The 26,962-nt window shown below is 37.5% G+C and overlaps 2 protein-coding genes across 2 annotated transcripts in view; one reads left to right on the plus strand and one right to left on the minus strand.

Annotated features, from left to right (window-relative positions):
• kcnq5b (potassium voltage-gated channel, KQT-like subfamily, member 5b) overlaps positions 1-10,004 on the plus strand; it is a 118,358-nt gene extending 108,354 nt beyond the window's left edge. The window contains exons 11-14 of the mRNA XM_051104970.1: positions 346-454; positions 3,308-3,439; positions 7,033-7,159; positions 8,325-10,004. Of these exons, the coding sequence (XP_050960927.1) occupies positions 346-454; positions 3,308-3,439; positions 7,033-7,159; positions 8,325-9,437 (1,481 nt within the window). The 3' untranslated portion in view covers positions 9,438-10,004. The remainder of the gene's footprint in view (positions 1-345; positions 455-3,307; positions 3,440-7,032; positions 7,160-8,324) is intronic.
• A 5,427-nt stretch (positions 10,005-15,431) lies between these two features.
• Positions 15,432-24,984, minus strand: eef1a1b (eukaryotic translation elongation factor 1 alpha 1b). Its single transcript, XM_051115801.1, is given in 9 exon segments — positions 15,432-16,125; positions 16,127-16,181; positions 20,809-21,043; positions 21,389-21,645; positions 21,890-22,040; positions 22,483-22,779; positions 22,855-23,034; positions 23,632-23,824; positions 24,901-24,984. Coding segments are annotated over 8 exon segments (1,389 nt in total). The 5' UTR covers positions 23,776-23,824; positions 24,901-24,984; the 3' UTR covers positions 15,432-16,055.
• Positions 24,985-26,962: the final 1,978 nt, after the last annotated feature.

Below are 26,962 nucleotides of genomic sequence, written 5' to 3' on the forward strand. Positions count from 1 at the left end.
AAAACGCAGCACATCACAAATTTATACGTCCTGGGACAAATGTATTTTAGTACAAGTACTGTACAATTGTTCAGTTAATTTTGACATGCACTACTTCATTAGTTTATATTCATTTGCAGTTGCTTTGAGCAGGAGACCCTCTTTCCAGATTAAATCAAATATTTTTTTAAAGATTTTTTATAGATATAATTTTTTTTTTTTCTTTTGCTTGCTCGCTTGCTTTTCTCTTGGTTATTACTCTTCCATTTTCCTCCAGTTCTTTTCATTTAGTGAAGGGTTTCACATAATCTGACTTGTGTGCTTTAGTGCTAATGACCTTTTTTTTGAAATTTTATTGTGTCTCAGGTGAGGCAAACGTTGGTGTTGATGAGGCTTTTGATGAGAAAGGGTGTCATTGTGACATGTCAGCAGAGGACCTGCCTCCTGCGCTGAAGACCGTCATCAGAGCAGTGCGGTAAGAGCAGCGATTCTTCAGTTCACTTTCAGAACTCTGAGACATTACAAATAAGGTTCAGCATTTGATAAGCCATCAGTGATTATTGATACCTGTATGAATTAATTAAAAGTTTCAGCGTAGTATACACCGAAGCTAAATTCCAAGCTGTTTTTGTGGCTTGTACTCTAGATGCATAATGATTTTTTTAAAGGTAAATTGTGTGGCACAATTTGTGTTTTTGTGTGTGTGTGTGTGTGTGTGTCGCATGAGTTGAAGAAACTCAGGGTACATAATAATTGGTCATACAACAGTGGTCTTTATAATTTTATCAGGATTTGATCCAAAGTTTGTGATTAATCACTGGCTCACCACTCTGCAGTAAATGGGTGCCGTCAGAAGGAAAGTCCAAACAGCTGATAAAAACATCACAATAATACAGAAGTCGTTCACACAACTCCAATCTATCAGTTAGCGTCTTGTGAAGTAAAAAAAAATTGTGGTTTGTAAGAAACAAATTCATCAAGACGTTTTTAATTTTAGACTGTTTCTTCTGGCCACGAGTTCGTAATCCATAATAACGCTTCCTCCAGTGAGAAAGTCCCAGATACTTAGACTCTCATTCTGACGGCACCCATTCACTGCAAGGGATCCATCGGTGAACATGTGATTTAATGATAAAATTCTCCAAATCTGGAGAATGAGAAAAATTGGGGAGACAATCCAATGCTCTCCATTGACTTTGTATTGCGGGAAGTTGGCTCCTTGTCATTTCCAACTTATAACAAAAAACAGAACAATGTCCAAAAGCTGCTATGTGACAAAGTGTACGGAAAACAAGCTAAAAAAACCCAGGACTATGTTTTTATAAGTTGTCGACTCAAAAAACAAGCGTTTAAGGACCAAAGTAGAGCTCAACATATCATATTACGCCCAAGAACTACGCCCACTGGAGGGAAACTTAATCGCGACAGAAAACTATCTTTATTTTCAACCATTTCGAAGGATTTCACCACCCTATGTAAACCTGAGAGTGAGATATATTAAAAAAACTAACTTTTATTGGTCTATGTCACTGCTCCTTTTCTTTACCTTTCGTTCGCTGGAGGGTGCAGCAGGCACAGTGATATTACGCAGCGCCTGAAAATAGTCTCCCTGAGCAAGCAGGTGGTCACGTTGGTTATGTTGACGGAAGTTAGCCTATTTTCAGGCACTGCGTAATATCATTGCGCCTGCTGCACCCATGGTATTGCAGCAAAGTTCCTTGATTATTATGCCAGAATGAGAGTATAGTTATAGCCATATCAACCTAGAAAATCGCAACTTTTAATTTTCCGTCTGTCTTAGTACACGATTTAACTGCAGAAGAGTCAAGTTTTAAAAAGGAAAAATATCGAAACTCTTTGGTCATTTTTGAGCGAGATGCTAACGGTCTAATCTGATTCAATGATCTATGCTATGCTAAGGGCTACTGCCAGACTCTGTTTAACACTAGGGGAGTTGGAAAATGAGCCTACTTTCAAATAAAGTGGAGTGTTCCTTTAAAGCAACAAAGTAAATGTTTATATATCTACCTATTCACCTGTGTGGTACATAAAATCTATTATTAGCTGAAACTAAACTCAAAATTGCCTTGCTCACCGCTTAAACCTGCTTTTTGGTACAGGCCTCAAGCAGACACAGAGCCGCAGTATTTACAGTTTTCTGAAAAATCAAACTACAAAAGATTTACTTAAACTCAAATTGAGAAAACTTAAATTGAGAAAATATTTTAACATAAATCGACAAAAATATGCACGTCACCTTTACTGAATACGGCATTGTCTGCTTGTCAGTTGTATTTAATTTTTCTCTCAGCCACTGAGAGCATGAGATGAATCAGTGTCTCATTATCTCATTTCACTAATTTCACTATCAAGAAAGAATACTGTCATACTGTTCACACTACACACATCTCTGCCACGCTCTTTTCTTTTTGTTTTGTCTAGTATGTGTTGGGTCAGTGGAAAGCTGAGTGCTAGACTGACAGTATGTGCTCATCTTTTCCAACCTCTCGCTTTTGCTTTTAGTATGAGGAATGAAAATGAACTCAGTCTTCTTTAGGCTGTCCTGCTTCACTGAATATTCCAGGCTGTAGGCGAAATGCTGTGGTAACCCTGTAGCTTTCAGCTGGGGTCTGGTTGGACTGGTCGCTTATGTGACGCCAAGCTTAGACTTTCTCAGGGTGTTGGATTTGTCTACGCTGTCATTTGATCACCTTTACTTTTCAGAAAAATTGCTGTGGTTATTCTGAGTCACCCCAAATGTAAATTGCAAATAATTTAATTTGAAATATATTGGGCCAAGGTTTTTTTTATTGTTCTGTTACATAATCTAGTTGCTGAAAAAACATCATATGCATTCATACTGTTTTATATTCACTTTAGAATGCTGTTCCGTCATTAATGAATAACTACACAGGAACAAATGACTAATGCACTATTAATATTCTAGTTACTACTATTAACCAACAAGAAATTCAGATTAACAAGTCAGGAAGTCATAGTGCTCAGTTAAACATGGTAATTCACTATTAGCTAATCAGTAACTACTATTTATTTTCATATCTTTACTTTAAACTACTGATCCAAATAATAGTAATTCCTTCTGACGGATTTGGTCATCTTGAGTCATCACTAGTGGGTTAACATAATATTCACATTATTTATGAATATGTATATAGTAGTTCTTAGTAGTTCTCCGGGAGATATGAAAAAAATAGTAGTTACTGATAATAGTGAACTACCGCGTTCAGCTGAGCGCTATTACTTACTGATTCATTAATCATAAGATAAGACTTCAAACGAAGAGTAACATGAGTGTATGGTTTTGCAGGATCATGAAATTCCATGTGGCGAAGAAGAAGTTTAAGGAAACTCTGCGCCCATATGACGTAAAGGATGTAATAGAGCAATATTCAGCCGGTCATCTGGACATGCTCTGCCGAATTAAGAGTCTGCAAACCAGGTAGGACAAACCAACCACTGTCCGAACATGTTTTTCCACAATATGTAGGCTATGGCTTTTTTGGAAAAAATATATACTTTATTCCACAAAATGCAATAAAATTGCCAAAAGTGACAGTAAATACATTTATAATATTAGAAACATTTCCATTTACAGTGTATTCATCAAAGAATCCTGAAAAATAAACTAATAATAATAAGTATGACTGTTTCCAAAAAATGGCTTCTGAAAATTCAGCTTTGCCATAAGAAAATATATATAAAATATATTAAAAGTTAAAAGGTTAACAGTATTTCACAATATTACTGTTTAATCTGTATTTTTGATCAAATAAATGCAGCCTTGGTGCGCAAAAGAGACTTAAAAAGATCAAAAACATGAAAAAATCTTGCCAAACCCAAATTTTTGAATGATAGCATTTATACAAATTTATAATTCAATACATGAAATTTTGATGAACATACAAGTGGACTGTGCTGTTAATGAACACTGAGAACAAATGTCCACTGATATGGTGAGTGGTGAGTGGCTGATTTTTAGTAAATCAACATTTACAACAAATTTTTATCTCACGCTTAATGTGTAAATACTGTATGAGTAAATATATGCAATACAGGCCAGAGAAGAGCTTCCTTGCCACTGTCACCTTTACTGACACTTAATTTTCATAAATGTATCAATACAACCTCATTGACTGACACCATCAGATGAGAGCATAACTTAAAAAGAATTAAGCTGAATAATGATACTACTGTTTTCTGTCAAGCTATTTTACAGCTGAATCACATCTTGCAATATCAACATTGATTTTGATCTGAACTGACTGAGCTAAATAATGACACAAGAGCTGCAAGTCCACAAGTGTGCCTGCAGATAACACAAGTCTTAAAGGGGTCTTGAACTGGCTTTGTTTTTTATTTTGTACTGTTCTCTGAGGTCCACTTATAATGTTTTCAAGATTTTTACATCAAAGAACATCATAATGTAGAAGTAATAGGCTATTTTTTATCCTGGTTTTAGCCCCCCTCAGCAGAACGCTCTGTTTGAATAGGCGCTGACGCTATGGGTAATTGTAAACGAATCCACGGTAAAACTAAGTAAACAAAGAACCAAGTTCTTACTGACGTAGTCTGGAACTTCATTAAAAAATAAACTTCATTCACTCCTTTCTAACGTTGGGATCAGAAGGAAGGCAATGCAAAGACTGTTTTTTTCCCACAAACTGGCACTGCAGAGCGTCCTTTTGTTTTCAGAGCCATCTTTATTGTTTGGTTTCTGCACAGACCTGCACGTTCGCCTCTCTGGTGAACACTATGCGCGAATCGGTGGATGGGGCTAAACAGGCAGCGATGTCGACCTTCTTCTGCAAAGGCGGCGCTTATGTACCTATTACATCATATATAGGAACATTCCAAAAACTGTCGTTTTGGCACACTGCCTTCAATATAAGTTATAAGTTCCATATAAGTTCAATTTATAATAGTTTTAGACTAATGACAAAGTTTTGAGTTCTAAAACTTACAGGATGTTTTTATATTATTATATGACCTGTTATACAGTTTTATGCATAAGACTGAGAACCCCTTGCACCTTGCAGAATGTGCAAATGTGAATAATTTTAACAAAATAAGAGAGATCATACAAAATGCATGTTATTTTTTATTTAGTACTGTCATAAGTAAGATATTTAACATAAAAGATGTTTACATATAGTCCACAAGACAAATAAAATAGCTGAAATTATTAAAATAACCCCCAGCAAAAGTTTGGGAACCCTTGGTTCTTAATACTGTGTGTGGTTACCTGGATGATCTATGACTGTTTTCAAACACAACTATTAAAAAAGGTTCAAACATTCAGTGATGCTCCAGAAGGAAACACAATGCAGTAAGAGTCGGGGGGGTGAAAATTGTTTGAATTTGAAGATCAAAGTAAATTGTACTTAATTTGTCTTCAGGGAAACATGCTTTTGTTGCTTCCGAAGGGCAGTACTAAATGGAAAAAAAATGTGTTTCCTTGTAGAGCATCAGTGAATGTTTGAACCTTTTTTAATTGTTGTGTTTGAGTCCCTCTATTTGTCCTCAATGTGAAAAGATGGATCTCAAAATCATACAGTCACTGCTGAAAAGGGTTCACATATGCAAAAGATGCTGGAAAACTGAAGAATCTGCTGGATCTGGAGGATTTTTCTGAAGAAAAGTGCTCAGTTTAATTGTTCAGAACAAACAAGGGACTCTTGAACAACCGTCACAAAACAAAAAACAGTCGTAGATCGTCCAGGTAATATACTCATTATAAATCAGCACTCTCACCCATAGCACATAACATTCGATGCGCATATATTTAAACAAAAACCTTTTCTAAACATGCAGCCCAATCAACAGAGGTTAACAATGGTTCAGACAATCAAGAATTTGATTCTTCAAGGACATTTGTCTTGTGTAACATCAGTTTGAACATCAATCTACACTGTAAAATATGTGAACTAAAACATTTTTTCAACAATGATAATCAAAGATTATTAGCAGTCACATACATAACCTCTATAGGATCATCACTGGTATGTTGGGTTCACATTAATGTCATCATGTCACATGTGTTCTGAGGGCCCTGAGGCAGTGCTTCTCCTTGGCCATATATGGAACACTGGGTGATGGTGAAGCCCTGAGGTTCTGCCATACAATATTATGTTGGGGTTTAAGAAGCTATATCATTATTTCATATGATTATATGCCATTATTCATCATGGCCACATACAGTACATTTTCAACTTAAATATGTATACTGCCTTGCTACATATAACGGGAAAAATGTCAAATGTGTAGAATATCGTATTATTCGGTATTCATGATCAGTTAGAATATTCAAAAGACATACTGACACATCTGCTGAGATTCTGTAGTAGGCCTATTTAATAAGTGGACACTTTGCTATCCCATAAAACCTTAGGAGTTGAGATGTCTAATATTAAACGCCAGGCAGGGAATTTATTTTCAAGCCATTTTTCTCTTTACAATCATAGCAGGTCTTCTTGTCACTCTAAATCTGTATCTTTTTTATTATATTTCCTCACTGAAGCCTTGTGGAGTCAAATTATCAAGATTTGTAATGAAGTGAGACCAGTGCCACCATGTGACCAAAAAAGAAAATCACAATTCCTGACATGTTCACAGTCTAAATGAACAACAAATTAACAGCACTTCTTGTGTATATAATATCACTACATAATTTAATGGTAAAGATAAATTCAAACTGTGTATCTGGTTTGCTAATAGAAGCAATTTCTAAAGTGTCATTATAGTTTCTTATCTGTCTGCACAATTGGATCCCTGTTGAAAAAAACAGTATATGCTGGTTAGGTAGGTTTTGAAGCATGGATGCTGGTTTTAGCTGGTCCTTAGCTGGTCATGTGCTGGTCCTAAGCTGGTCCTGAGCAGGAGGGAGCAGTTTAGGACCAGCACATGACCAGCTAAGGACCAGCTTAAACCAGCTCAAACCAGCATGTGCTGGTTTTTTCAGCTGGGATGCGAATCATTTGTTTTCACACATTTTATTCCTGTGTCTTTCTGCTAACGTCTGTCTCTCATTTTCAGGGTGGATCAGATTCTTGGTAGGGGCCAGATGCCTATGGATAAGAAGGTCAGAGAAAAGCTGTTATCTGATGGAGACATTCTGGAAGACGTGAGCATGCTGGGAAGGGTGTGTAAGGTAGAAAGACAGGTGAGGATAGAAACACTCCGTTCATCTCATTGAATTTTTGAATACTGCACTGGTTTTTAGGTGGTTGTAAAGACTCTTAAGACAAACTTTTCATACTCCCACTAGTTTGTCCACTAGTTTGTCCAATAATGGACATACATGCATCACAGGAGAATTTTTTTCTAAAGTTAAGTAAATTGCCACCACAGTCTCATTTCTGTTATGGGGTGAAAATTATTTTCACACAGTGAAATTGATAGCAGTGGATTTGTTTAAAAAGTTAGTTCACCCAGAAATTAACATTCTGTCATTAAGTACTCACCCTCATGTCGTTCCAAACCTGTAAGACCTTCGTTCATCTTCGGAACACAAATTAAGATATTTTTGATCAAATCTGAGAGCTTTCTGACCCTGCATAGACAGCAACGCAACTACCACTTTCAAGGCCCAGAAATGTAGTAAGACCATAGTGATTTAACCATCGTGGCACTTTCATGAACCTGCGGCGGAGACTGACACAGAAGAGAAGCAATTGTGGAATAAAGTCGTTATTTTTGTTTTCTTTGGGCATAAAAAGTATTCTTGTCACTTTATAAAATGAAGGCTGTAACACGTCACATGGACTATTTTAACAATGTTCTTACTACCTTTCTGGGTCTTGAACGTGTCAGTTGCACTGCTGTCTACGCAGGGTCATAAATTTGATTTCATCAGAAAAATCTTAATTTGTGTTCTGAAGATGAATAGAGGTCTTACGGTTTTGAAACGACATGAGGGTGAGTAATTAATAACAGAATTTTCATTTTTGGGTGAACTAACCTTTTACCATTATTGGAATAAAAATGCAGAACACTGTGATAAGGCTACAGTATTTTCATTGGCCAGTCTTTTACGTATTCTAAATACATAAAAATATATTATATTTATAAATGGAAATTACACACAATATAACATCCTGTTTAGAAATACCTTGATAGCTGTTTCACTGTTTATTGATTATCATATTAAAAATACTACCATTAAACTGGTGGTTCTGAAACCAAGGGGCCTTAGCAAGCTCTAATCTACTGTAAAAAGCTAAAAACACAAAATCAAGATCTTTCTTTCCCCTTCAACTTTTATTTTAGAACCTTTGTATTGGTTTTTGACAAACAATATTTCTGTGTTCTGTATACGATCCCTATAGGTACAGTCTATTGAAGCTAAGCTGGACTCTTTACTGGACATCTACCGGCAGGTTCTGCAGAAGGGTCCTTCCTCTGTCACCACTCTCTCCCCTCTTCCTCCTTTTGGGTTGGAGGAGATGTCAGACTATCAGAGCACCATCCTCAGTAAGGATCTCTCTTGCTCCTCCCAGGTCAGCCAGTCCATCTGTGGAAATCACCCCAGAGCCCTCCAACTAATATTAGCCCCCAATGAACTCAACCTCAACCAGAACAACTCCACAACATCATCTCCTGGGCTCAATCCGGCCTCTACCTCACCTTTTAACCCGTCGACCTTCCAGGTTCCATCAGCCCCATCCATGGAATGTCCATCAGCACAAGGGAGTCCTTCTCAAATCCTCAGCGCCAACAGTTTTCACTCCTCTGTAGGCCACTTTCCATGTGTCGGTCAACCACCTCCACCTCTTCCATCCTCAGCTTCTTCAAAACTTCAGCTTTCTTCTGTTCCTCCACAACCAGGCCATGTTCGCAGCATGGGACCCTCTAGGTCAGACCCTAGCGACTACACCAAATCCTGCTTCAGAGGAGTCGGGATAGACTTTCGGCTTAACTCTAGTATTCAACAAAAAAACAGACCCAGTGCTAAGGAGGACAGTTCTTGGAGGAGACATATAAGCATGGATGCGGAGATGGACCCTCTTGCTCCAGTCTCTCCTCTCGCCCCGATTCAAGGCCAATGCAGTGGGGACAGAGGCCTGGGGAAGTCCCTCTCTGTTCAGGACCTCATGCAGCCTGCTCTGGAAGGTCTTGGTGTGGACATGCATTCTAGTCAGGCTAGTTTCTCCACCAGCGTTAGCAGCAGCCAGGACTCTTCAGCTGGGGGTATTGAGATGGGAGTAGGGGGCTGGGGAGAAGCTGATCTCTTCATCAGCGATAGAGACCTTGAGGTCCCAAACAAGACCCATACTCAAGGGTTCAACTTTCTCTCCCAGCCCCCCATTGATGGGTCCTACTCCTCTGAGCTGCTTAGGACAAGTAATACAGCTGGTGCTAGTCACAACCTAGCAAGTGGACATACACCCAATACAGGCAACAATGAGACCGTGAACATGCCACATGTTCGACTAAAATAACATGTTACAAACTCTTATAAACCACCTCTGATGGAATGAAACTTTGATATGAAAGCTTATTTTATTTTGGATTGTTTTGTATTTTTATGAGGGCAAGCAAATTTAGATCATTTTTTATACTATTAGTTTGGTTTATTTGATAGAATGATTAAGATTTCATATAGGCCACCGTACATGACATATCATTGCATGCATTGTTCTTTTTCAAATGTACTGTAACATTTAAAAAAAAAAAATCAAATAGAATGTGGTAGATTAATAATCAAACTGCTGAAATGATCGAAATCGGAGATGGCATGAATTATTCATTGGACTGCATGAACACAGCATGTCTCCAATCTCAAAAAGGCTCATCGACCCGATATTCACAAAATGACAAAAATAGAAAAAAATTGTCAGAACATAAGACAGTAAAAACATGTTGCACTTTCTGATTTTATATTATATTATTGTATCAAAAGATCATTTTCTTATGTAAAAAAGTGCCAGATATGTCAAAGGAAACTGATGCTGCTGAAAATTGTACAGTTTTGATAAAGCAGATTAAATGTTGAGAGGAGCACCTCATAGTTTCTGTACATCAGTTGCTGCTTTTTTTTTTTTTTACTTGTCTTTTATTTAATATACAGTACATTATAATACATACATAATGATAAATGAAGAGTTCAGATGCAAAACCAGCTAAAAGCCATCTCGGTCAAAAATGAGATAATGATACTGAGTGAATGCTCCTGACACACAGTATACGTCCATCAAATACTTTTACTTCAAACTCGCTAAACTCCAGCCTCAGCCCAATCAGAAGTACCAGTACTTACATAGAAACCTATACAAAGTAGCCAGAAAGAAATGCTCATTTTAAAGAAATACATAAGATGGATTTAGGGGCTTTTGCATCTGAACTCTTCATATGTAATGCATAATATACATACACACACACACACACACACACACATATATATATATATATATATATATATATGCTGCAGAGAACAAAATTTTGTGAACATTTTAACGAAAGCATCAGTACACTATTAGTGAAAGTTTATTAATACACATTTGAGTAATTCTGAGAACGAAAATGTATGCATACAAACATTAATGTTCAAAATTATTCAACCCCCAAAAGTCACATTTGGTGCAGAATCTTTTATTTTTTAAAACCACCAATAAACGCTGCTTGAAGTGGTTAGAAGCTTGTCACCTCTTTACTGCAATCTTGACCCATTACTTGCCTGAAAAAGCTTTCAGATCACTGATAATCTTTGGTTTTCACTTTGCCACTGCTTTCTTCAAATTCATCCAAATATTTTCAATGTGAATAAAATCTGGGGACTGAACAGGCCACTCAAAACATTCTATGACTGATCCCTGAACCAAACACAATTAGATTTGGATGTATACTTTGGGATGATAGTCCTGCAGGAAAGTCCATTGATCATTAGCTTCAGTCATTGCATCAAAGGTATCAAAATTCTTGCCAAAATGGCCTGATACTTCAAAGAATTCATGATATTCTTCATGCGGTCAATCTTTTCACTTCCTGCTACAGTAAAGCAACCCCATAACAGGACTGATCCACCTCCAAGTTTGACAATGGAGATGGTGTTCTTCTGCTTATAAGCTTTGCCTTTTTTGCACCAGACAAACTGCTAATCCATGGGTCCAAAAAGTTCCAGTTTGGTCAAATCAGTCCATAAAACATTCTTCCAGAGCTCCACAGGTCTATCCAAATGAATTTTAGCTTGTTCAGGTCTGGGTTTTTGTTCTTCTTGGTCAAGAGTGGTATTCAGCAAGATGCCTCAGGCTTGCCTTGTGTTCATCTTATACTCTGCATTGAAATGTTTTTCGACCTCTCACTGGGTCATTTTGAAAGTCTTTGGCTGTACATTGCAGGTTTTTCCTCAGTTGTTCTGATCAAACATTTTATGATATTCTACTTTTTCTTAAACACCATCAAAAGTTTTTCAGTACATCACATTTTAAGCCAAGGAATAAGGCTACCAGCTGTGTCTCTAGGAACTTTTAATGTCTTGGAAATCTTCATATAGCCTTAGACTTTCTAAAGTAATAAAATCATTTCTTCTCTATAGCTTGTCTGAGAGCTCCGTTTACTTTGTCATGTTTGCCACTCAAACATCAGCACATGCATGGGCTAGGGATGTCAAAAAAATAGAATTTCAAATATTCATTGAATTTAAAATAAAAACCCACATTTGAATGCAAAACATTGCATTTAAATTTTAGGTGTGCGTCAGGCCCCAGCCAACATTCTATCATGCAACTAATGTATTTCTATAATAAGCAGGTGTAAAATGTAACATGAACACTGTAAAATAGAGTGTTACCCATATTTGTTAATATTTGCTACTGCACAAAAGAGAATAACAAGCCAAATATTAACAAACTGATGCTTTAGGTCTCGCTAACATTACAAGCTTGAGCAAGATATGAACACGACTACAATATATCTACAGTTTTACGGCCGTTTCACACTGGGCACGATGCGAAAAAGCTGTGTGAATCGCTGACAAATATGCTTTCACACAGAGTGTGAAACGACTGTCTTCTGCTAAAAGAAAACAAATACGTTTCGATAAATGCATAAGCAGGCTAAGCTTTCATTGAAAGTCTGTTCACTCTCTGACACTCCAAAACAGTTATTAAAAAAAAAAAAAAGAATCCATATATAGAGAGTTTTTTAATTCAAGTCATCTGATAAGTTATAAATAGAATAGATAGAAATGTCTTAATTTCCTTAAAAACATCATTTGTGTTCCAGAGATGAATGAAAGTCTTATGGGTTTAAAGCGGGGGTGTCAAACTTCTGGAGGGCCACAGCCCGGCAGATTTTAGTTCCAACCCGGTTCCAACACACATACCATCTAGTTTTCAAATAAGCCTGAATGACTTGATTAGCTGAATGAGGTACTTTTAACTAGGGTTGGAGCTAAATTCTGCACGGCTGTGGCCGTCCAGGATCAGAGTTTGACGCCCTTGGTTTAAATCAGTAGAACAGATAGAATACATTTTTTTATTATTTTGGGTGAACTATCCCTTTTAAAACCATCTTAAATAATCATCTGAAATGTCCAGCCACATACTTCAGTTGCAGTTTATTTTATAGTGTCCATGACACAGTGTAGGTACATTTATGTACTCAGTAATATTATTTAACAACATTTACTTACTATAGGGTTAAAAGGTTAGTTCACCTCAAAATGAGAACTCTCACTCTCATGATGTTCCAAACCCATAAAACTTGTTCGTCTTCTAAACACAATGGAAGATATTTTTAATGAAATCTGAGAGATTTATGTCCCTCCACTGGAATTAATTTCTTATGGGTTTGTGCTGACATGAGGCTAAGTATATAATGACCGTTTTCATGGGGTGAACTATACCTTTAGGGCCTGGATTAGAGACTGGTTTAGATTGTGCATTCATTTATGCAACATGAACACTGTAAATATATAAACAAACTCATGCTTTATGTCTCACTAACATTTTAAGCTTGAGCAAGATATGAACACAACTACAATATATCTACAGTTTTAAGGCCGTTTCACACTGGGCACAATGCGAAAAAGCGGCGTGAATCGCTGACGAATGTGCTTTCACACAGAGCGTGAAACGACAGTCTTCTGCTAATTCACGCCTACACGCTAACTTGTGCCGACCAACAATGCATTTTTCCTCATATATGTATCTCAGGATTTTTGAGGCTGAACACCGATTGCTGACCAAAGCCTTCTTATTAAAGCCTTCTTTTTTATCATGTAGAATTATTTACAGTGATGATCCAATCAAGATTTTTTTAGACATTTTTGGCCTAAATTTTATTTTTGAGAGGGGATTTTTTATTATTATTTGAGGGGTGGAGGGGGCATTGTTTTTTAGACATTTTTCAAAAATATATTTATCTCACCTAAATGTTTGGTCATGCAGTGTGTTTTTGGTGACATTGACATTGGTGCAATTGTTGCACAGTAGCTTACTCACAGCACAACCCTGGTTTTGTGAGCTATATGTGAAGCGGCCTATTACGCCAAGTCTTACTGGTTTGGAACAACATGAGGATAATTAATGACAGAATTTTTATTTTTGGGTGAATTAACTCTTTAATCAAACAATACAAAACAAAGAGGGAAAAAACTATATATCACTCACTGGTTTTGCCTGAATAACGTCTGTAGTTGTAAGAAGCGTTAATAGATATTTATATTATAGAGTGAAGACAATACAGAGTTCATTTACATTTGATAACTACTCCAATATTGCTGTTATACCAACCTGAATTAAACTTCACTTGTATTTATTTGTGCTGTCCAAATTGTATTACTTACTGTTCACTTCTCTTTATTAATGTATGAATTTTAAATTAGTTATTATTATTTTTATAAAAGAAAACAAATACATTTCGATAAATGCATAAGCAGGCCAACATTGTAAAATTGAAAATTCAGAAAAAAAAAATGAAATATCACAATAGAAAGTAATGCATTTTTCATTTAAAAGGCATTTACATTGATCAGATCAATAAATTCTTCTTTGTTAAAAATTGACTATTAACCAAAAAGCAATAATGATGTATTTTAAATGTGAAAGAATTTTGCCCACATAGATCCCATGAAGGTCCCATATGTTCAAACCTATATGGTTCCCACATTGTGAAACACACATGGGGCCCACATAAATTGCCCATTTTCATCACATGCCCACATGGAACCCATGCTGCCCAGGTATAACCATTATGGGGCCCACATATCAATGTTGGCTGGGGCAGCCCTGCACGAGATGCGATGACGATGTAGGTAGGTGTCATTGCAGTTTAATACTTTCTTAGCCTATCCAGTTGAACCCACTGGATACGTTGTTCAAAATACTACGGAAAGAGAGAACATCAGTGCAGAGAATATGTTGTTTGCGTCAAAAAAGAAAACAAGCCATTCACACAGAACGCATATTTTGCGCATTTTCTAGAGGGACATCGATTTTTAGAAAGCCATTTAAAATTATTGTAAGTTCAACTTTGAAAAAAAAAAACATGTCTCAAAACTTTATTGGCGGGACGGATCTCTCTCCATTCCACCGCATCTCATGTTTTTAAATGAAAAAGTCTTTGTGATTTGTTTTCGGTGCATTTTAATAAACTATGTATACACGATGTTGTTTTGTTTCTAATTGTTTAAGCATCTTAATGAATTATATATGGTTTATAAACATGATTTTAAACATTATGCACTTTTTTCAAAGATAGTCCTGTTATTGTTTTGCTTTGAAGAACTGTGGATTAGTAATATTTTACTCGATGGCCTCATTACTTGTGGCCTCAAAGCCCAATTTTTTTCACCTAACTGAAATTATGTCTTTTAAATGCAAATATAATTCGAATTTTGATCATATTTAAGTACAAATGTATGTGTAACAGTTCAAGCTAATTATGTTTTCTAATAGGCCTTATTGTGTTTTTGTCTTTATACAAATACGTGACTAAAAACAGCAATGTTGAATAGGAGTTGAATAATTATGACATAAATTATGACACTCAAAAATATTATATTGCCACTATCACTTTTAATACGCCAGTAATCTGTTATAAATGCAATTTTTATAAAGTTCTGGATCTTCAGAAAAGCTTGTATTTGTAAAGCAGACTCTGGGGGAGGTTGAATAATTTTGATTGCAAGTGTATATATATTTAAATGTGCTATGATTTAAAAAAAAATTATAATTATTGTTAATTATAAATGGTTATAATTGTTAATATTTTTATTAACAATTATAATGCTGTTAATGCTTTGTCTGAATTATTAATATTATTATTATCATTACATAATTTTTGTAGTTGTAATATTTATTGGCATGTGCACCAGCACTGAATATTGCTGTCGGAGCTCTCAAATATCTGATTTAAATACAAGAGCCTACATGCATCAAAGATGTCTTTGAAAATGTCTTGTTATTTTTTGTATAGTAATTTAGAAGCAGCCATCAGAGTTCAAATGTATTTTATTGTTGGTTATGAACCGACATACATTAATGGCGAATCATATTCCCGTTAAAGTACATGAGTGCAAGTGCAAACAAGATGGCTCATGCTTGTTCAGAGCGCTGTCAGGGTAGACAGTAAAGTGCGCTAGCTACTTTAGCTTCATGCACACAAACACTGAAGTTCAGTTTTTTAAAGCTATGTCACGACACATCAGTCTAACATAACAGACTAACATAAAATCTAATACCTACTGGACTAGAAGCTGGAACAGCTACTATTGCAAGCAAAGTCACATAAGCAATGTTAGCAAGAGGGTTTAGATATTGCACACAAGCTACAGGGTCAACAAAGCTTACTCTACACTCCAACTAGAGGCAGAACAAACAATAAAGTGCTTATAACAATTGAACAATAGAACAAGACTTAAAATTCGAACAGAACATACAATTAAACATAAATATACTTATTATCACTATCGTAATCATTGTCGAGCAGGCGTGAATTTTACATTTCCTTCTTCTGCTTTTACGATGCATTGTGATAATTAACCAAGCTTTGTTTATGGAGTTGAGAAGAGGAGGGATGGTGTGGCTGACCCGAGTGTTCGCAGCCCAGCACAACATTCATTTGTTCTTCTGGGCCTTTTGGGCAGATTTTGTGACTTTCCCAGAGGTCGGGGTCTTCTTCTCAACCCCCCTTGATGACGCCCACTGCTACAGTTTGACGCATATCACGCACAGCAAATCGACCTGGGAAATGAAGATCATCAGAAAAATAAACTTAGTTATTATAAATAAAGGGTTTTTCATCTTTGGGAGGCCAAAAACAGAGATGGTGGACAGAGAGAGAGCAAGAAATACCCTGGCATGAAACTAATTGTTCCATTTTGAGTCCTTTGCACTATAATAAGGATTTACTACCATAGTATTTATATACACTTTATTAAAGGGCTCATGATATGAGACATCTAATTCTCCTTGGTCTTTTGGCATATAAGAGGTATTTGTATCATTAAAACATCCTGCAAGTTTTACATGGGCACAAACATTTGCATAAACACTGCCTTCAGAGCAAGAGCTTGACGAATAATCATCTTTTCACCACAGGCCCCGCCCACTGGCGTTCAGTCGCTCAACGGCTTGAGTTTTGATTACGCTGAATGCAAGTGTTGTGTCGCATCAAAAGCAAATAGAAATTACAATCACTGCCGCTATCTTGTCTACACTGGATACAGTCAAAGTCTCTTTAAGTCAAGTCATTTCACTCGGCAGCCATCTTTAAAACGCCACTCGCAAACGCACATGCAGCTCCTATCTCTTTGAATGAGGAAACATCAAATTCTCCATGACTGTTCATCGAGATTACGATTAAATTTAAGATTTGAAATGACCAAGGAAATCTGACAACAACTGTATCATAAATATTGCTTCTTTTGCTCAAATAGAGTTTTTTAAAAAAAGTTTATTTTTCAGGCTAGACCAGCCAATGCGCATGTGCAGTCTTAAGTGCATGTCTCAGAATGCTGTTTTTATAGCAACTGGGACTTCCAATGGCAGCTGCAGTGGACACGCTGACTTTACTGATTAACAGTTGGCTCGTTTATTCCGAAGGCGGGGCTTCTCGGCCATAATGAGCGTTGCATTTTTCCCCATTCAAAACTAAACGAATGACACGTCTTGGGTATTCTATAGTCTTTGAGGCAGTCTACAGATGTGCGTTTGCGAAACATTTGTGTCTGTTGTCATTAGGACAAATAGGGTGAGAGAATGTGGATGCATATGGTTTAAACAGCGTGTTCACGTTTTTGTATAAAAATCAGAGGGTTCCCAGTGTAAGGAACAAGTGGACAGGTTTTTCATTAAAGCTATTTTTATGGCCTTTTTATGGAGATAGTACAGTAGAGACAGTAGAGAGATGACAGGAAAGCACTGGAAAGAAAGAGGGGAGCGGGATCAGCAAAGGACCTCAAGACAGGAAGCAAACTCGGGTCGCTGTGAGCATAGTTGCACTAAATGTCGACGCACTAACCACAAGGCTGTTGGCGATGGATAGTTTATTTTTAATGGCATCCCGGATTGTGTCTGAGGAATGTTCGAGCATTTTGTTTTGTAAACGAGGCACAGCGTCAAGTTATTTGTTGAAACATGAAGCAGAACTAGACCTGACTGCAGCAGCATCACAAACTGTAAGTAAATGATTTCATAATGCTTTGTCTGGAAATGACCCTTTTATTTTGTTCATGTTTTTTTTTTTAAACACTGACATGCAGGCACATGCACAGGTAGGGCTCAACCTGTGCCCTTTTTTCCCTTACACTCCGAAGTGCCCTTTTGTGGCGGTGTTTTTTTTTTTCTTCAATAAATCAATAAAAGTAATTTATATTGATCACCCTTTACGTTTGTCTGCCTGTTTTACTAATATTTAGCCAGTGAGAGGTATTAAAACGAGGTTGTAACTAAATCTTGTTGGATTCACTCAAACTGTCAGTCAAACCTCATACCTCCACCTCCTATATCTTGACGGAATGAACAAAGTTCAACAGCAGCTGAGCTGAACAAAGTCTTGCAAGGGTAAATAAAGCGTTTTCTTTAAACAAGAAACACTGTCTATAAAGCCTCATATTTTATGTATTTGAGTTCTGAGATACTAGCATTTGCCATCTAGTCTATAGTCAATACACTTAAATAACCTATGCATACAGTAGCATTTCATCTCAAAATTAGAGTTTGGCCAAATGTATTTTACAACAGAAAAAACTGAGCGCCCATATAGCTACAACAAACTTTGTAACCTGTTTGTAAAACGTAATGTGATGCCGCCTTTTTCATGACAGACAAAATGCACATTTGCACACATTCGCTGGTCAAAAACTCCGTAACTGCATTTGAGTTTGACACAAAGCGACCGAGTGATCCTCGTCACCTAAATATATTTCTAAACAAAAAAGTCTTCTTTGACTTATGATTGCTGACACACTTCATTTATTAACATTTAAACATTTAAAAAGTCTTTTCATGTTAAACACTGTTTTTTTCCTCAAACCGTCCTGCAAAATTCACATTAAAAAATGCCTAAAAATAAAACTTTGAGCAAATATTAATTATTTTATGCCCACTATAGAAAGTCCTTTGCACTGAAACATGGTAAGATATTCTTTACAAATGAAAGCATGTTTAAACTAGGAGTGAATCTGGTAAATGTCACAGTTTTGTCTGTTTGTATTCTTGGTTTCTCCCATTGTCTCCCCCCGTCGATCTGTCTACTTTGGTTTAGTCCTTGTTAATGTTATCTGGTTCACCTGTCTGTCATTATTAGTTAGCCTTTATAAATCTGTCTTTGTCATGAGTTCCCTGTCGGTCTTTATTGTTGATTTAGGTTTCAGTGTGTGTGGATGTCGCTCTGTGTTCCTGCCTGTTCCTCTTGAAAGTAATTAAAATAAGATTTGTTTCGTACGTTGTATCCTGTCTTCCATCCAGCACCAGCAACCGTAACAGAAAGACCGACCGAAACAGTTTTTTCCCCGGTGTTTTCCCCTGCGTTTGTTTTTTCCGTCTTTTTCTCAGTGTTTTGTTTTTGATTTTTACCCCCATGGATCCCACCGTTCTTCTCATCCTCCTGAAGCAGGGGGAACGCTCTCTTGAGGACCACACTCGTGACTACATCTTCCTGGCAGAACACTCCCACTTTACGGATAGCAGCCTATGCAAGTTCTACTACACTGGACTTAACACCACCACCAAGGCGCTGCTATCTGGGGAGGGTCCTCAAGAGAGCCTGCCGGAGTACATTGAGTGGGTGCCCACCGCAGATGAAGAGCCAGAGCCAAGAGCGACAGAGCCAGAGCCTGACACATCTGACCAGGTGCGAGAGCCGGCCACTACATTCGTGACGGTGGAGTGCTGCGTGGAGCAAGAGAGGGCTATGGAGAGCCCTGCCCACTGCACCACCGCTGGGGGTGAGCTGGAAGAAAACTCTGGGGACTTAATTGATTTTTCTATGGAAGTTCTAGAAAATGACTCTGGGGATTTTAATAGACTTCTTTACAGAAATATCTACCTGTCACGTTATGCATGCTTGTATGGAATCCCCACCCACCCTCCCTCCCTCTTCTGCCTATGTCAACGTCTGTCTGCTCACCGCTGTCCCCTGACAGCCCCTCTGCTCACCCTCAGCCCACCACCTGTGCAGCGGGCTCGCCGCGGGTCTGCCAGCTTCCATCGGTGTCAGGGCTGGAGGATCCCTCATCTCCGCCTCCAGCCTCAGAGTCCAGAACTCCGCCTCGGCCCTCCGACCCTGCGGCTCCACCACGGCTCTCAGCGCCCTCGTCTCCATCGTCGCCCATCGGTCCACCAGCTCCACCGGGCTCCCTCATCTTTCCGGCTCCGCCCTGGTCGGTCGTCGTCCCTCCATCACCTCAGGACTCTGTTCCTCCGGCTGCGCCTCGTCACTCCGTCCCACCGGCTCCTAAGGACTCCTCCCTCCCTCCGGCACAGCCTCCATCCTCTGTTACTCCGGCTCCACCGCGGACCTCCGGATCTCCGCCTACGTCTTGGTCGCCAGAGCCTAGGGCTCCGCCTTGGCCCTCTGGATCCTCGGTGTCGCCCTGGATCTTCGGCTCTCTGTCTCCACCTCGGGCTCCTCCGCCAGCCGCTCCGCCTCCGTCGGTCGGCCCCATGTAGTCGTCAGCCCTTCTTCCACCATGGCTCCTCCCTCCATCGGCTCCACCGTGGGTCATCATGGCTGCGTTCTGGGTCCTGCTAGGTTCCTCCTGCTCTGGGTCCCTCCTGTTTCCTCCCTGGCTCCTCCCACCATCGTCACCACCTTGGACTTTGTTTTTTGCCCTTATTACTCTGTTTTTTTGTCCCCCTCCCGGGGTTCCGTCCTCCGCTGAAGCCTCCTCCCACATGGACTCTGTCTTTCTGCTGTTTTTTCGCCCCTCTTGTCTGTTTTGTTTTTTATTTTCTACGGCGTGAGGACGCACCTATTCGGAGGGGGGCGTAATGTCACAGTTCTGTCTGTTTGTATTCTTGGTTTCTCCCATTGTCTCCCCCCGTCGATCTGTCTACTTTGGTTTAGTCCTTGTTAATGTTATCTGGTTCACCTGTCTGTCATTATTAGTTAGCCTATATAAATCTGTCTTTGTCATGAGTTCCCTGTCTGTCTTTATTGTTGATTTAGGTTTCAGTGTGTGTGGATGTCGCTCTGTGTTCCTGCCTGTTCCTCTTGAAAGTAATTAAAATAAGATTTGTTTCGTACGTTATATCCTGTCTTCCATCCAGTACCAGCAACCGTAACAGTAATAAAGTCAAAGAGTTTTATAACAAAGATACAAGAGGAATCTATTACTTTAAATCCAAATTATGATATCACCCTTACCAAGAGGAGGATACTCAGAGAAACTCTCCACACACATGGGTTTGCCTGGTATCATATCGACAATAGCAGCATCCCCAGACTTCAGGGACTTGGGATTGTCTTCCAGCTTCTTTCCAGAGCGACGGTCAATCTTCTCCTTCAACTCAGCAAACTTACAGGCAATGTGAGCAGTGTGGCAGTCCAACACGGGGGCATAACCAGCACTGATCTGACCTGGATGGTTCAAAATGATCACCTGACCAGAGCAGAAAGCAGGTCAGTGAACAGTTTGTAATGTCAAACACAACACAATGAAATTTTAAAAGAAATTGTTCCACTGTAAGAAGTGTTAACCTGCAACTATTTTCTTAAAGAGTTATTTCTACCTGAATTAACCCATAAAACTGAGTTTTGATAATGTATTTAGTTTGATTTAGTGATGTTACATCATTTTAACTTGAATAAAACCAGTTCATTTAGATGTTACCATTTTTAAGTTACCTTTTTTCCAATGTAGACCTAACAGGCATATTCAAGTAATATAAATATTAGATCATGAATTGTATTAGAAATCTCTATAACACCAAACGCAGACCTTTACCTGTGCAGTGAAGCTTGCTGCCTCCTGCGGAGGATCGTTCTTGCTGTCACCTGCAACATTCCCACGTCGGATATCTTTGACTGAGACATTCTTCACATTAAATCCCACATTATCGCCTGGAAGAGCTTCAGACAGAGCCTCGTGATGCATCTCCACAGATTTCACCTCAGTGGTCACATTCACGGGGGCAAATGTCACAACTAGGCCAGGTTTCAGAATGCCTGTTTCAACCCGTCCCACAGGCACAGTACCAATTCCTAAATAGTAACAGAAAGAGCACAAAGTTAAAAGAGGGAGGTTTTACTAAATATATAATTTACTAAATACAAGTATTGTCTTTGCAGGCTCAGTTATTTTATCTCTTAAAGTACCTTAGACTGTAAAAGTCATTTGTAGGTCACAAACCTTTACAAGAAAATGATACAGCACACATAATCTTGAAGTTCGTTTTATACAAGTGGGTTTCTTACTGAGACCCTTTCAGTTTGGGTGACCTCTTACCTCCAATCTTGTAAACGTCCTGCAGTGGGAGGCGAAGGGGTTTGTCAGTGGGGCGAGTTGGAGGCTGAATGGCGTCCAGAGCCTCCAACAGAGTCGTCCCAGAGACACTACCATCTTTACGGGTGATCTTCCACCCCTTGAACCAGGTCATCTACAGAAAAAAACATTATTATAAACAATAAACGTAAGTGTTTGGAAGGATTTTTGGAACCTGTTAGGAGAAAAAAAATAGAAAAAAAAATAATGTGAGAGTAAATGAATTTATAATAAAAATCACGATTTATATAAAAATATGAAGCAGCACTATTTTTAACTATTGATAAGAAATGTTTCTTATGTGGCAAATTAGAATGATTTCTGAAACTTAAGAGTGGAGTAAAGACCGTTGAAAATTTAACTTTGCATAACTGGAATAAATTACATTAATAACATTTACATGTATATATACAGTAGTGAATGCATAGCATTCAGTAATGCAATGTAATCTCTACAAATAACATAACATCTAATAAATTATGCTCTTTGAATATCTAAAACTATTGAGTCTATTATTAATCTGAAATATATAAACCTGTAGCTAATATGACACTAACGTTTGGGCTGGCCTCCAGCATGTTATCTCCATTCCATCCAGAGATTGGAACAAATGCCACTGTATCGGGGTTGTAGCCAATTTTCTTGATGTAAGTGCTGACTTCCTTTACAATCTCCTCATAGCGCTTCTGGCTGTAATTGGGTTCCGTAGAGTCCATCTTGTTGACACCCACAATCAGTTGTTTGACACCCAGGGTGTATGCCAGCAAGGCATGCTCTCGTGTTTGGCCGTTCTTTGAAATACCAGCCTCAAATTCTCCAACGCCAGCCGCCACAATCAACACAGCACAGTCTGCCTGTGTCAGGAGAAATGAAATGTTTAAGATTATAAAAATACAATTATGATTGGCCTTGTTATAATATATACAAACCTGTGAGGTGCCAGTGATCATGTTCTTAATAAAGTCTCTGTGTCCTGGAGCATCAATGATGGTGACATAGTATTTGCTGGTCTCAAACTTCCACAGGGAGATATCGATGGTAATGCCTCGCTCTCTCTCAGCCTTTAGCTTGTCAAGGACCCAAGCGTACTTAAAAGAGCCTTTTCCCATCTGTAAAAGGTAAAGAAAATATATATGTTTAGAAAAAAACCTGCAACTACATTTATTAAATGAACAGCCTCTGTCACATAAGATACTACATTATGCACCACTTATTTTCAGTCCTCCAATCTGACTGGCCAAGCAGCGCTCCAACAGTGACATTTAATGTTACAGCGTCACAGTTAGGCCATTATTTGTAATGTATCATTTCATTGGTATTTGTTTATGGCATATAAAGTAATAGTTTATATGCACTCACCCTCAGGCCATCTAATATATAGATGAGTTTGTTTATTCAGAAATTTGCTCACAAATTGATCCTCTGCAGGCCTGCGGGTGAGTACATTCTCAGAAAAGTTTTGAGCGAACAATTCTTCATGTTATTAACTTTATCATTTATTATCTTAATCATTTAGAAAGCAAAACAACACTCAAAACCTTTGATTTGTACTGATATTCAGTAGCTCAGCACTCTTGCTTGTTTAATATTGCTTAAGTAGGTCATCTTTCACACAGTGGGCCTCTTTGAATGATTTTATGCATTAATAATAACACTGCAACGAATTAGCTAAATCTAATTGGTCTTGCAAATTTCGACTGATATACCTCTGCAGCTTCCTTCTCGAACTTTTCAATGGTCCTCTTGTCAATGCCTCCACACTTGTAAATGAGGTGGCCGGTGGTGGTGGACTTCCCTGAATCCACATGGCCAATGACCACGATGTTGATATGGAGCTTCTCCTTACCCATCACTGGGCTCTCATTGGGTTACAGTCAGCCTACAACAGGAAAAAGGAGACTAAATAATTCATTATACAAATAAGTTATTTATGGTCTAATTGCGCTCTGATGTACAACAACAACCATTTAATAGCTCAATATAGTTTATACATTTTAGTTCTTCTTAATTCAGTTTGTTTACAATATGTCAAAACCGATTTTGAAGAAAGAAATACTTTTGTTATTAGCATGGCAATACACCAGCTAGTAGTTAATTTCATTGTCATGCTAATAGTAAACACACATGTATAGACTCTCAACTCATATGTTGCCTTAATCATAACAGTAGATAATAAATCTTTGTGCAAGTTATTATGGATGTAGTTCGAAATAATGACCATCGAAAGGAATCTAACGTAGAGAGTTAGAAAAGCCATACAGAGTATTGTTAGAAAAGCAATGACCTCTAAAATAATTTACGAAATAGAAATGACAAAATCCTGCAATTTTAATTAATCTATGTTTTAAGTAAATCGTAGGCTACTATTGGTCTAAATAATTTAATTTCGGGCGATAAATCTGCTAATTCAGTATCCTTGAACGTTTCTCCATGTATTTTTTCCAGCGTCGTCTGGGTTACAATAAAGCAGCACGGGCCACCTGCCGTATGCGGCAAAACTTAACATATAGCCTAAATAAAACGACAAAATATTTTATTTCAGAAAAGTTCAAGTATTTTTCTTACATGATCTCCATTTCATTATTAATCCATTAATATCATTCCGATATTATCTCATACTGAACAAATGTGACATGGTTATGTAATTATGTCATGTATGTGCACCAGCATGAATAGATGCCACATCATGAAATGCGTGTGGCCTGATATGAAAGCATGACTGTCTGTTTGCTAAAACGCAAAGATGGCACTGGGTAATAAAAGAACATAAATGTTGTTTCCACAACAGACCCTATCACTTTCATCAGCGCCATGTTCTGTATTATGTCCTTACTGGAAATAAAACTCAAATACCGCACATCATGCATTCGCAATACCTAATAAATCATCCGACCGCTTAGCCCTACCGGCAAGTCATTATAGAGCGATACTGCACATAGAAAACGCGGAGAGGGTGTGTTTTTCAGGTATCCAACCTTGGAGAGAGGCGCCTGAAGTCCAGGGCAGCAGGAGCAAGAGTCGCGACGCTACTCTGTTGTATCAGATACTGCTGCCTAGGTGCCGCTGATGTCTCGTGTCGAAAGGATGTTTCTAGCTGTTCCACTAGAGGGAGCTGTCGAATAAGACATGTTCATGACCATATCTGGAGTGTATACAAAGGTATATGAAGATTATGCTAAAACAGTTTAGAAAAGTCCATTTTTGGTTATAGTTCAAATGCCTTTTAAAGGGACAGCTCACTCACCCTCAAGTTGCGTTTAGTTCTATATTTGTTATATTGGCAAACAAACAGTTGATGGTAGCCATTGACTTTCATAATCTGAAATAAATGCAAAGATAAATGTAAATACACAAGTTTATTCTGTTGAGCACAAAAGGGGACATTTTAAAGAATGAACCAAACAGTTGATGTTTGGTTCATTCTTTAAAATATCCTCTTTTGTGCTCAACAGAACTTGAATAGTGAGTAAATGAGAACAGAATTTTATTTTTTGGGTGAACTAACCCTCTAAAGTATAGAATTTATTGTTTAATTTTTGTCCCAATTCCATATTTTAAATTATGAAAATTAATCATAAATATTCCTACAAAATATGCTAAGAGATATCATAAAATATAATAAACAGCATAGCAATTATAAACAATTTCTATATCATACTATTACACTTTTTTTTAAGAAAAGAGTTTTAAAAAGTTTACTCTGCTCTAGAAAAGGTCTATTATCCATTATAGAATGTCATGTTTTGAATAGGGGAAATTTTAAAATATAATTTATTTCTGTGCTGAATTTTCAGCAGCCGTTACTCTAGTCGTCAGTGGCACACGGTCCTTCAGAAATTGTTCTAATATGCTGATTTATTACTTTTATTATCAATGTTGGAAACAGTTGTGCTTTTTTTTTTATCTGTTTCTTTTTTCAGGATTCTTTGATGAATAAAAAGTTAAAAAGAATAACATTTATTCAAAATACAAATATTTTCTAACAATATAATTCTTTGCTATCACTTTTTATCAGTTTAACACATCCTTGGTGAATAAAAGTTTTAGTTTCTTTAAAAAAAAAAAAAAAGGACAGACCATAAGCCTTCAAATCGTAGTTTATATTGTTACAAAAACATTTCTATTTTAAATAAACCCTGTTTTTTTACTTTTTAATTATAAAAGAATCCTATTAGAATGTTTTCTAAAGGATCATGTGACACTGAGGAATGAAGTAATGATGCTGAAAATTCAGCTTTTAATCACAGGAATAAATTACATTTTAAAATATATTGACATAGAAAAGAGTTGTTTTACATTGAATATATATTTCACAATATTCTGGATTTTTGATTAAATAAATGCTTCTTTAAACTTCTTTAAAAAGAAACATTAAAAATCTTACTGATTCCAAATCTATATATATATATATATATATAGACCAAATATATAGAGAGAGACCATAAAGACAAAAAAAAAAAAAAAAAAAAAAAAAGATGCTGCAACACCTGTCATAACTAATGATTAAATGACCCCTATAAGTTAATGTATCATTCAAACCTTTAGTTACTGAAATCACACAATAATGTTTCAGTCAAGTACTCTACTTTTAAATCAGTCATGTAAGATTTGAACTTGCAACCTAAAAGCAAAACACATTCCTCTGAGCTACAATCCAGTAGATATATTTTCATACAAGGGCCTGAGCCCATCTAGGGCCTACAGTCGGCCATGCTTACAGCTATACTTAGGATATACAAGAATTATATGGCATTTGATAAATTAAAGACAACCATAAACCAAAGCCTGTGGTAACTATGTAAATAGGTACACTCATAGTTTGATGGGTGATGGTGCTGTTATCATTAATGCAGAATGTTTAATCATCTTCCCAGTTGTTATTACATGAGGTGACTTGAGCCAGTAAATAATATCATTCACAAATGGAATCTAACTGTACCTGCCAGTAACTTTCCAAGAGCCCTGTACGTCAGCCTGAGATGAAAAACTGTTTCATCAAACCTTCATCAGTGAGCATGCTTCTGACATAGCTCTTAA

This window comes from Labeo rohita, chromosome 1 (genome assembly GCF_022985175.1).
Source record: "Labeo rohita strain BAU-BD-2019 chromosome 1, IGBB_LRoh.1.0, whole genome shotgun sequence".
NCBI lineage: Eukaryota > Metazoa > Chordata > Actinopteri > Cypriniformes > Cyprinidae > Labeo > Labeo rohita.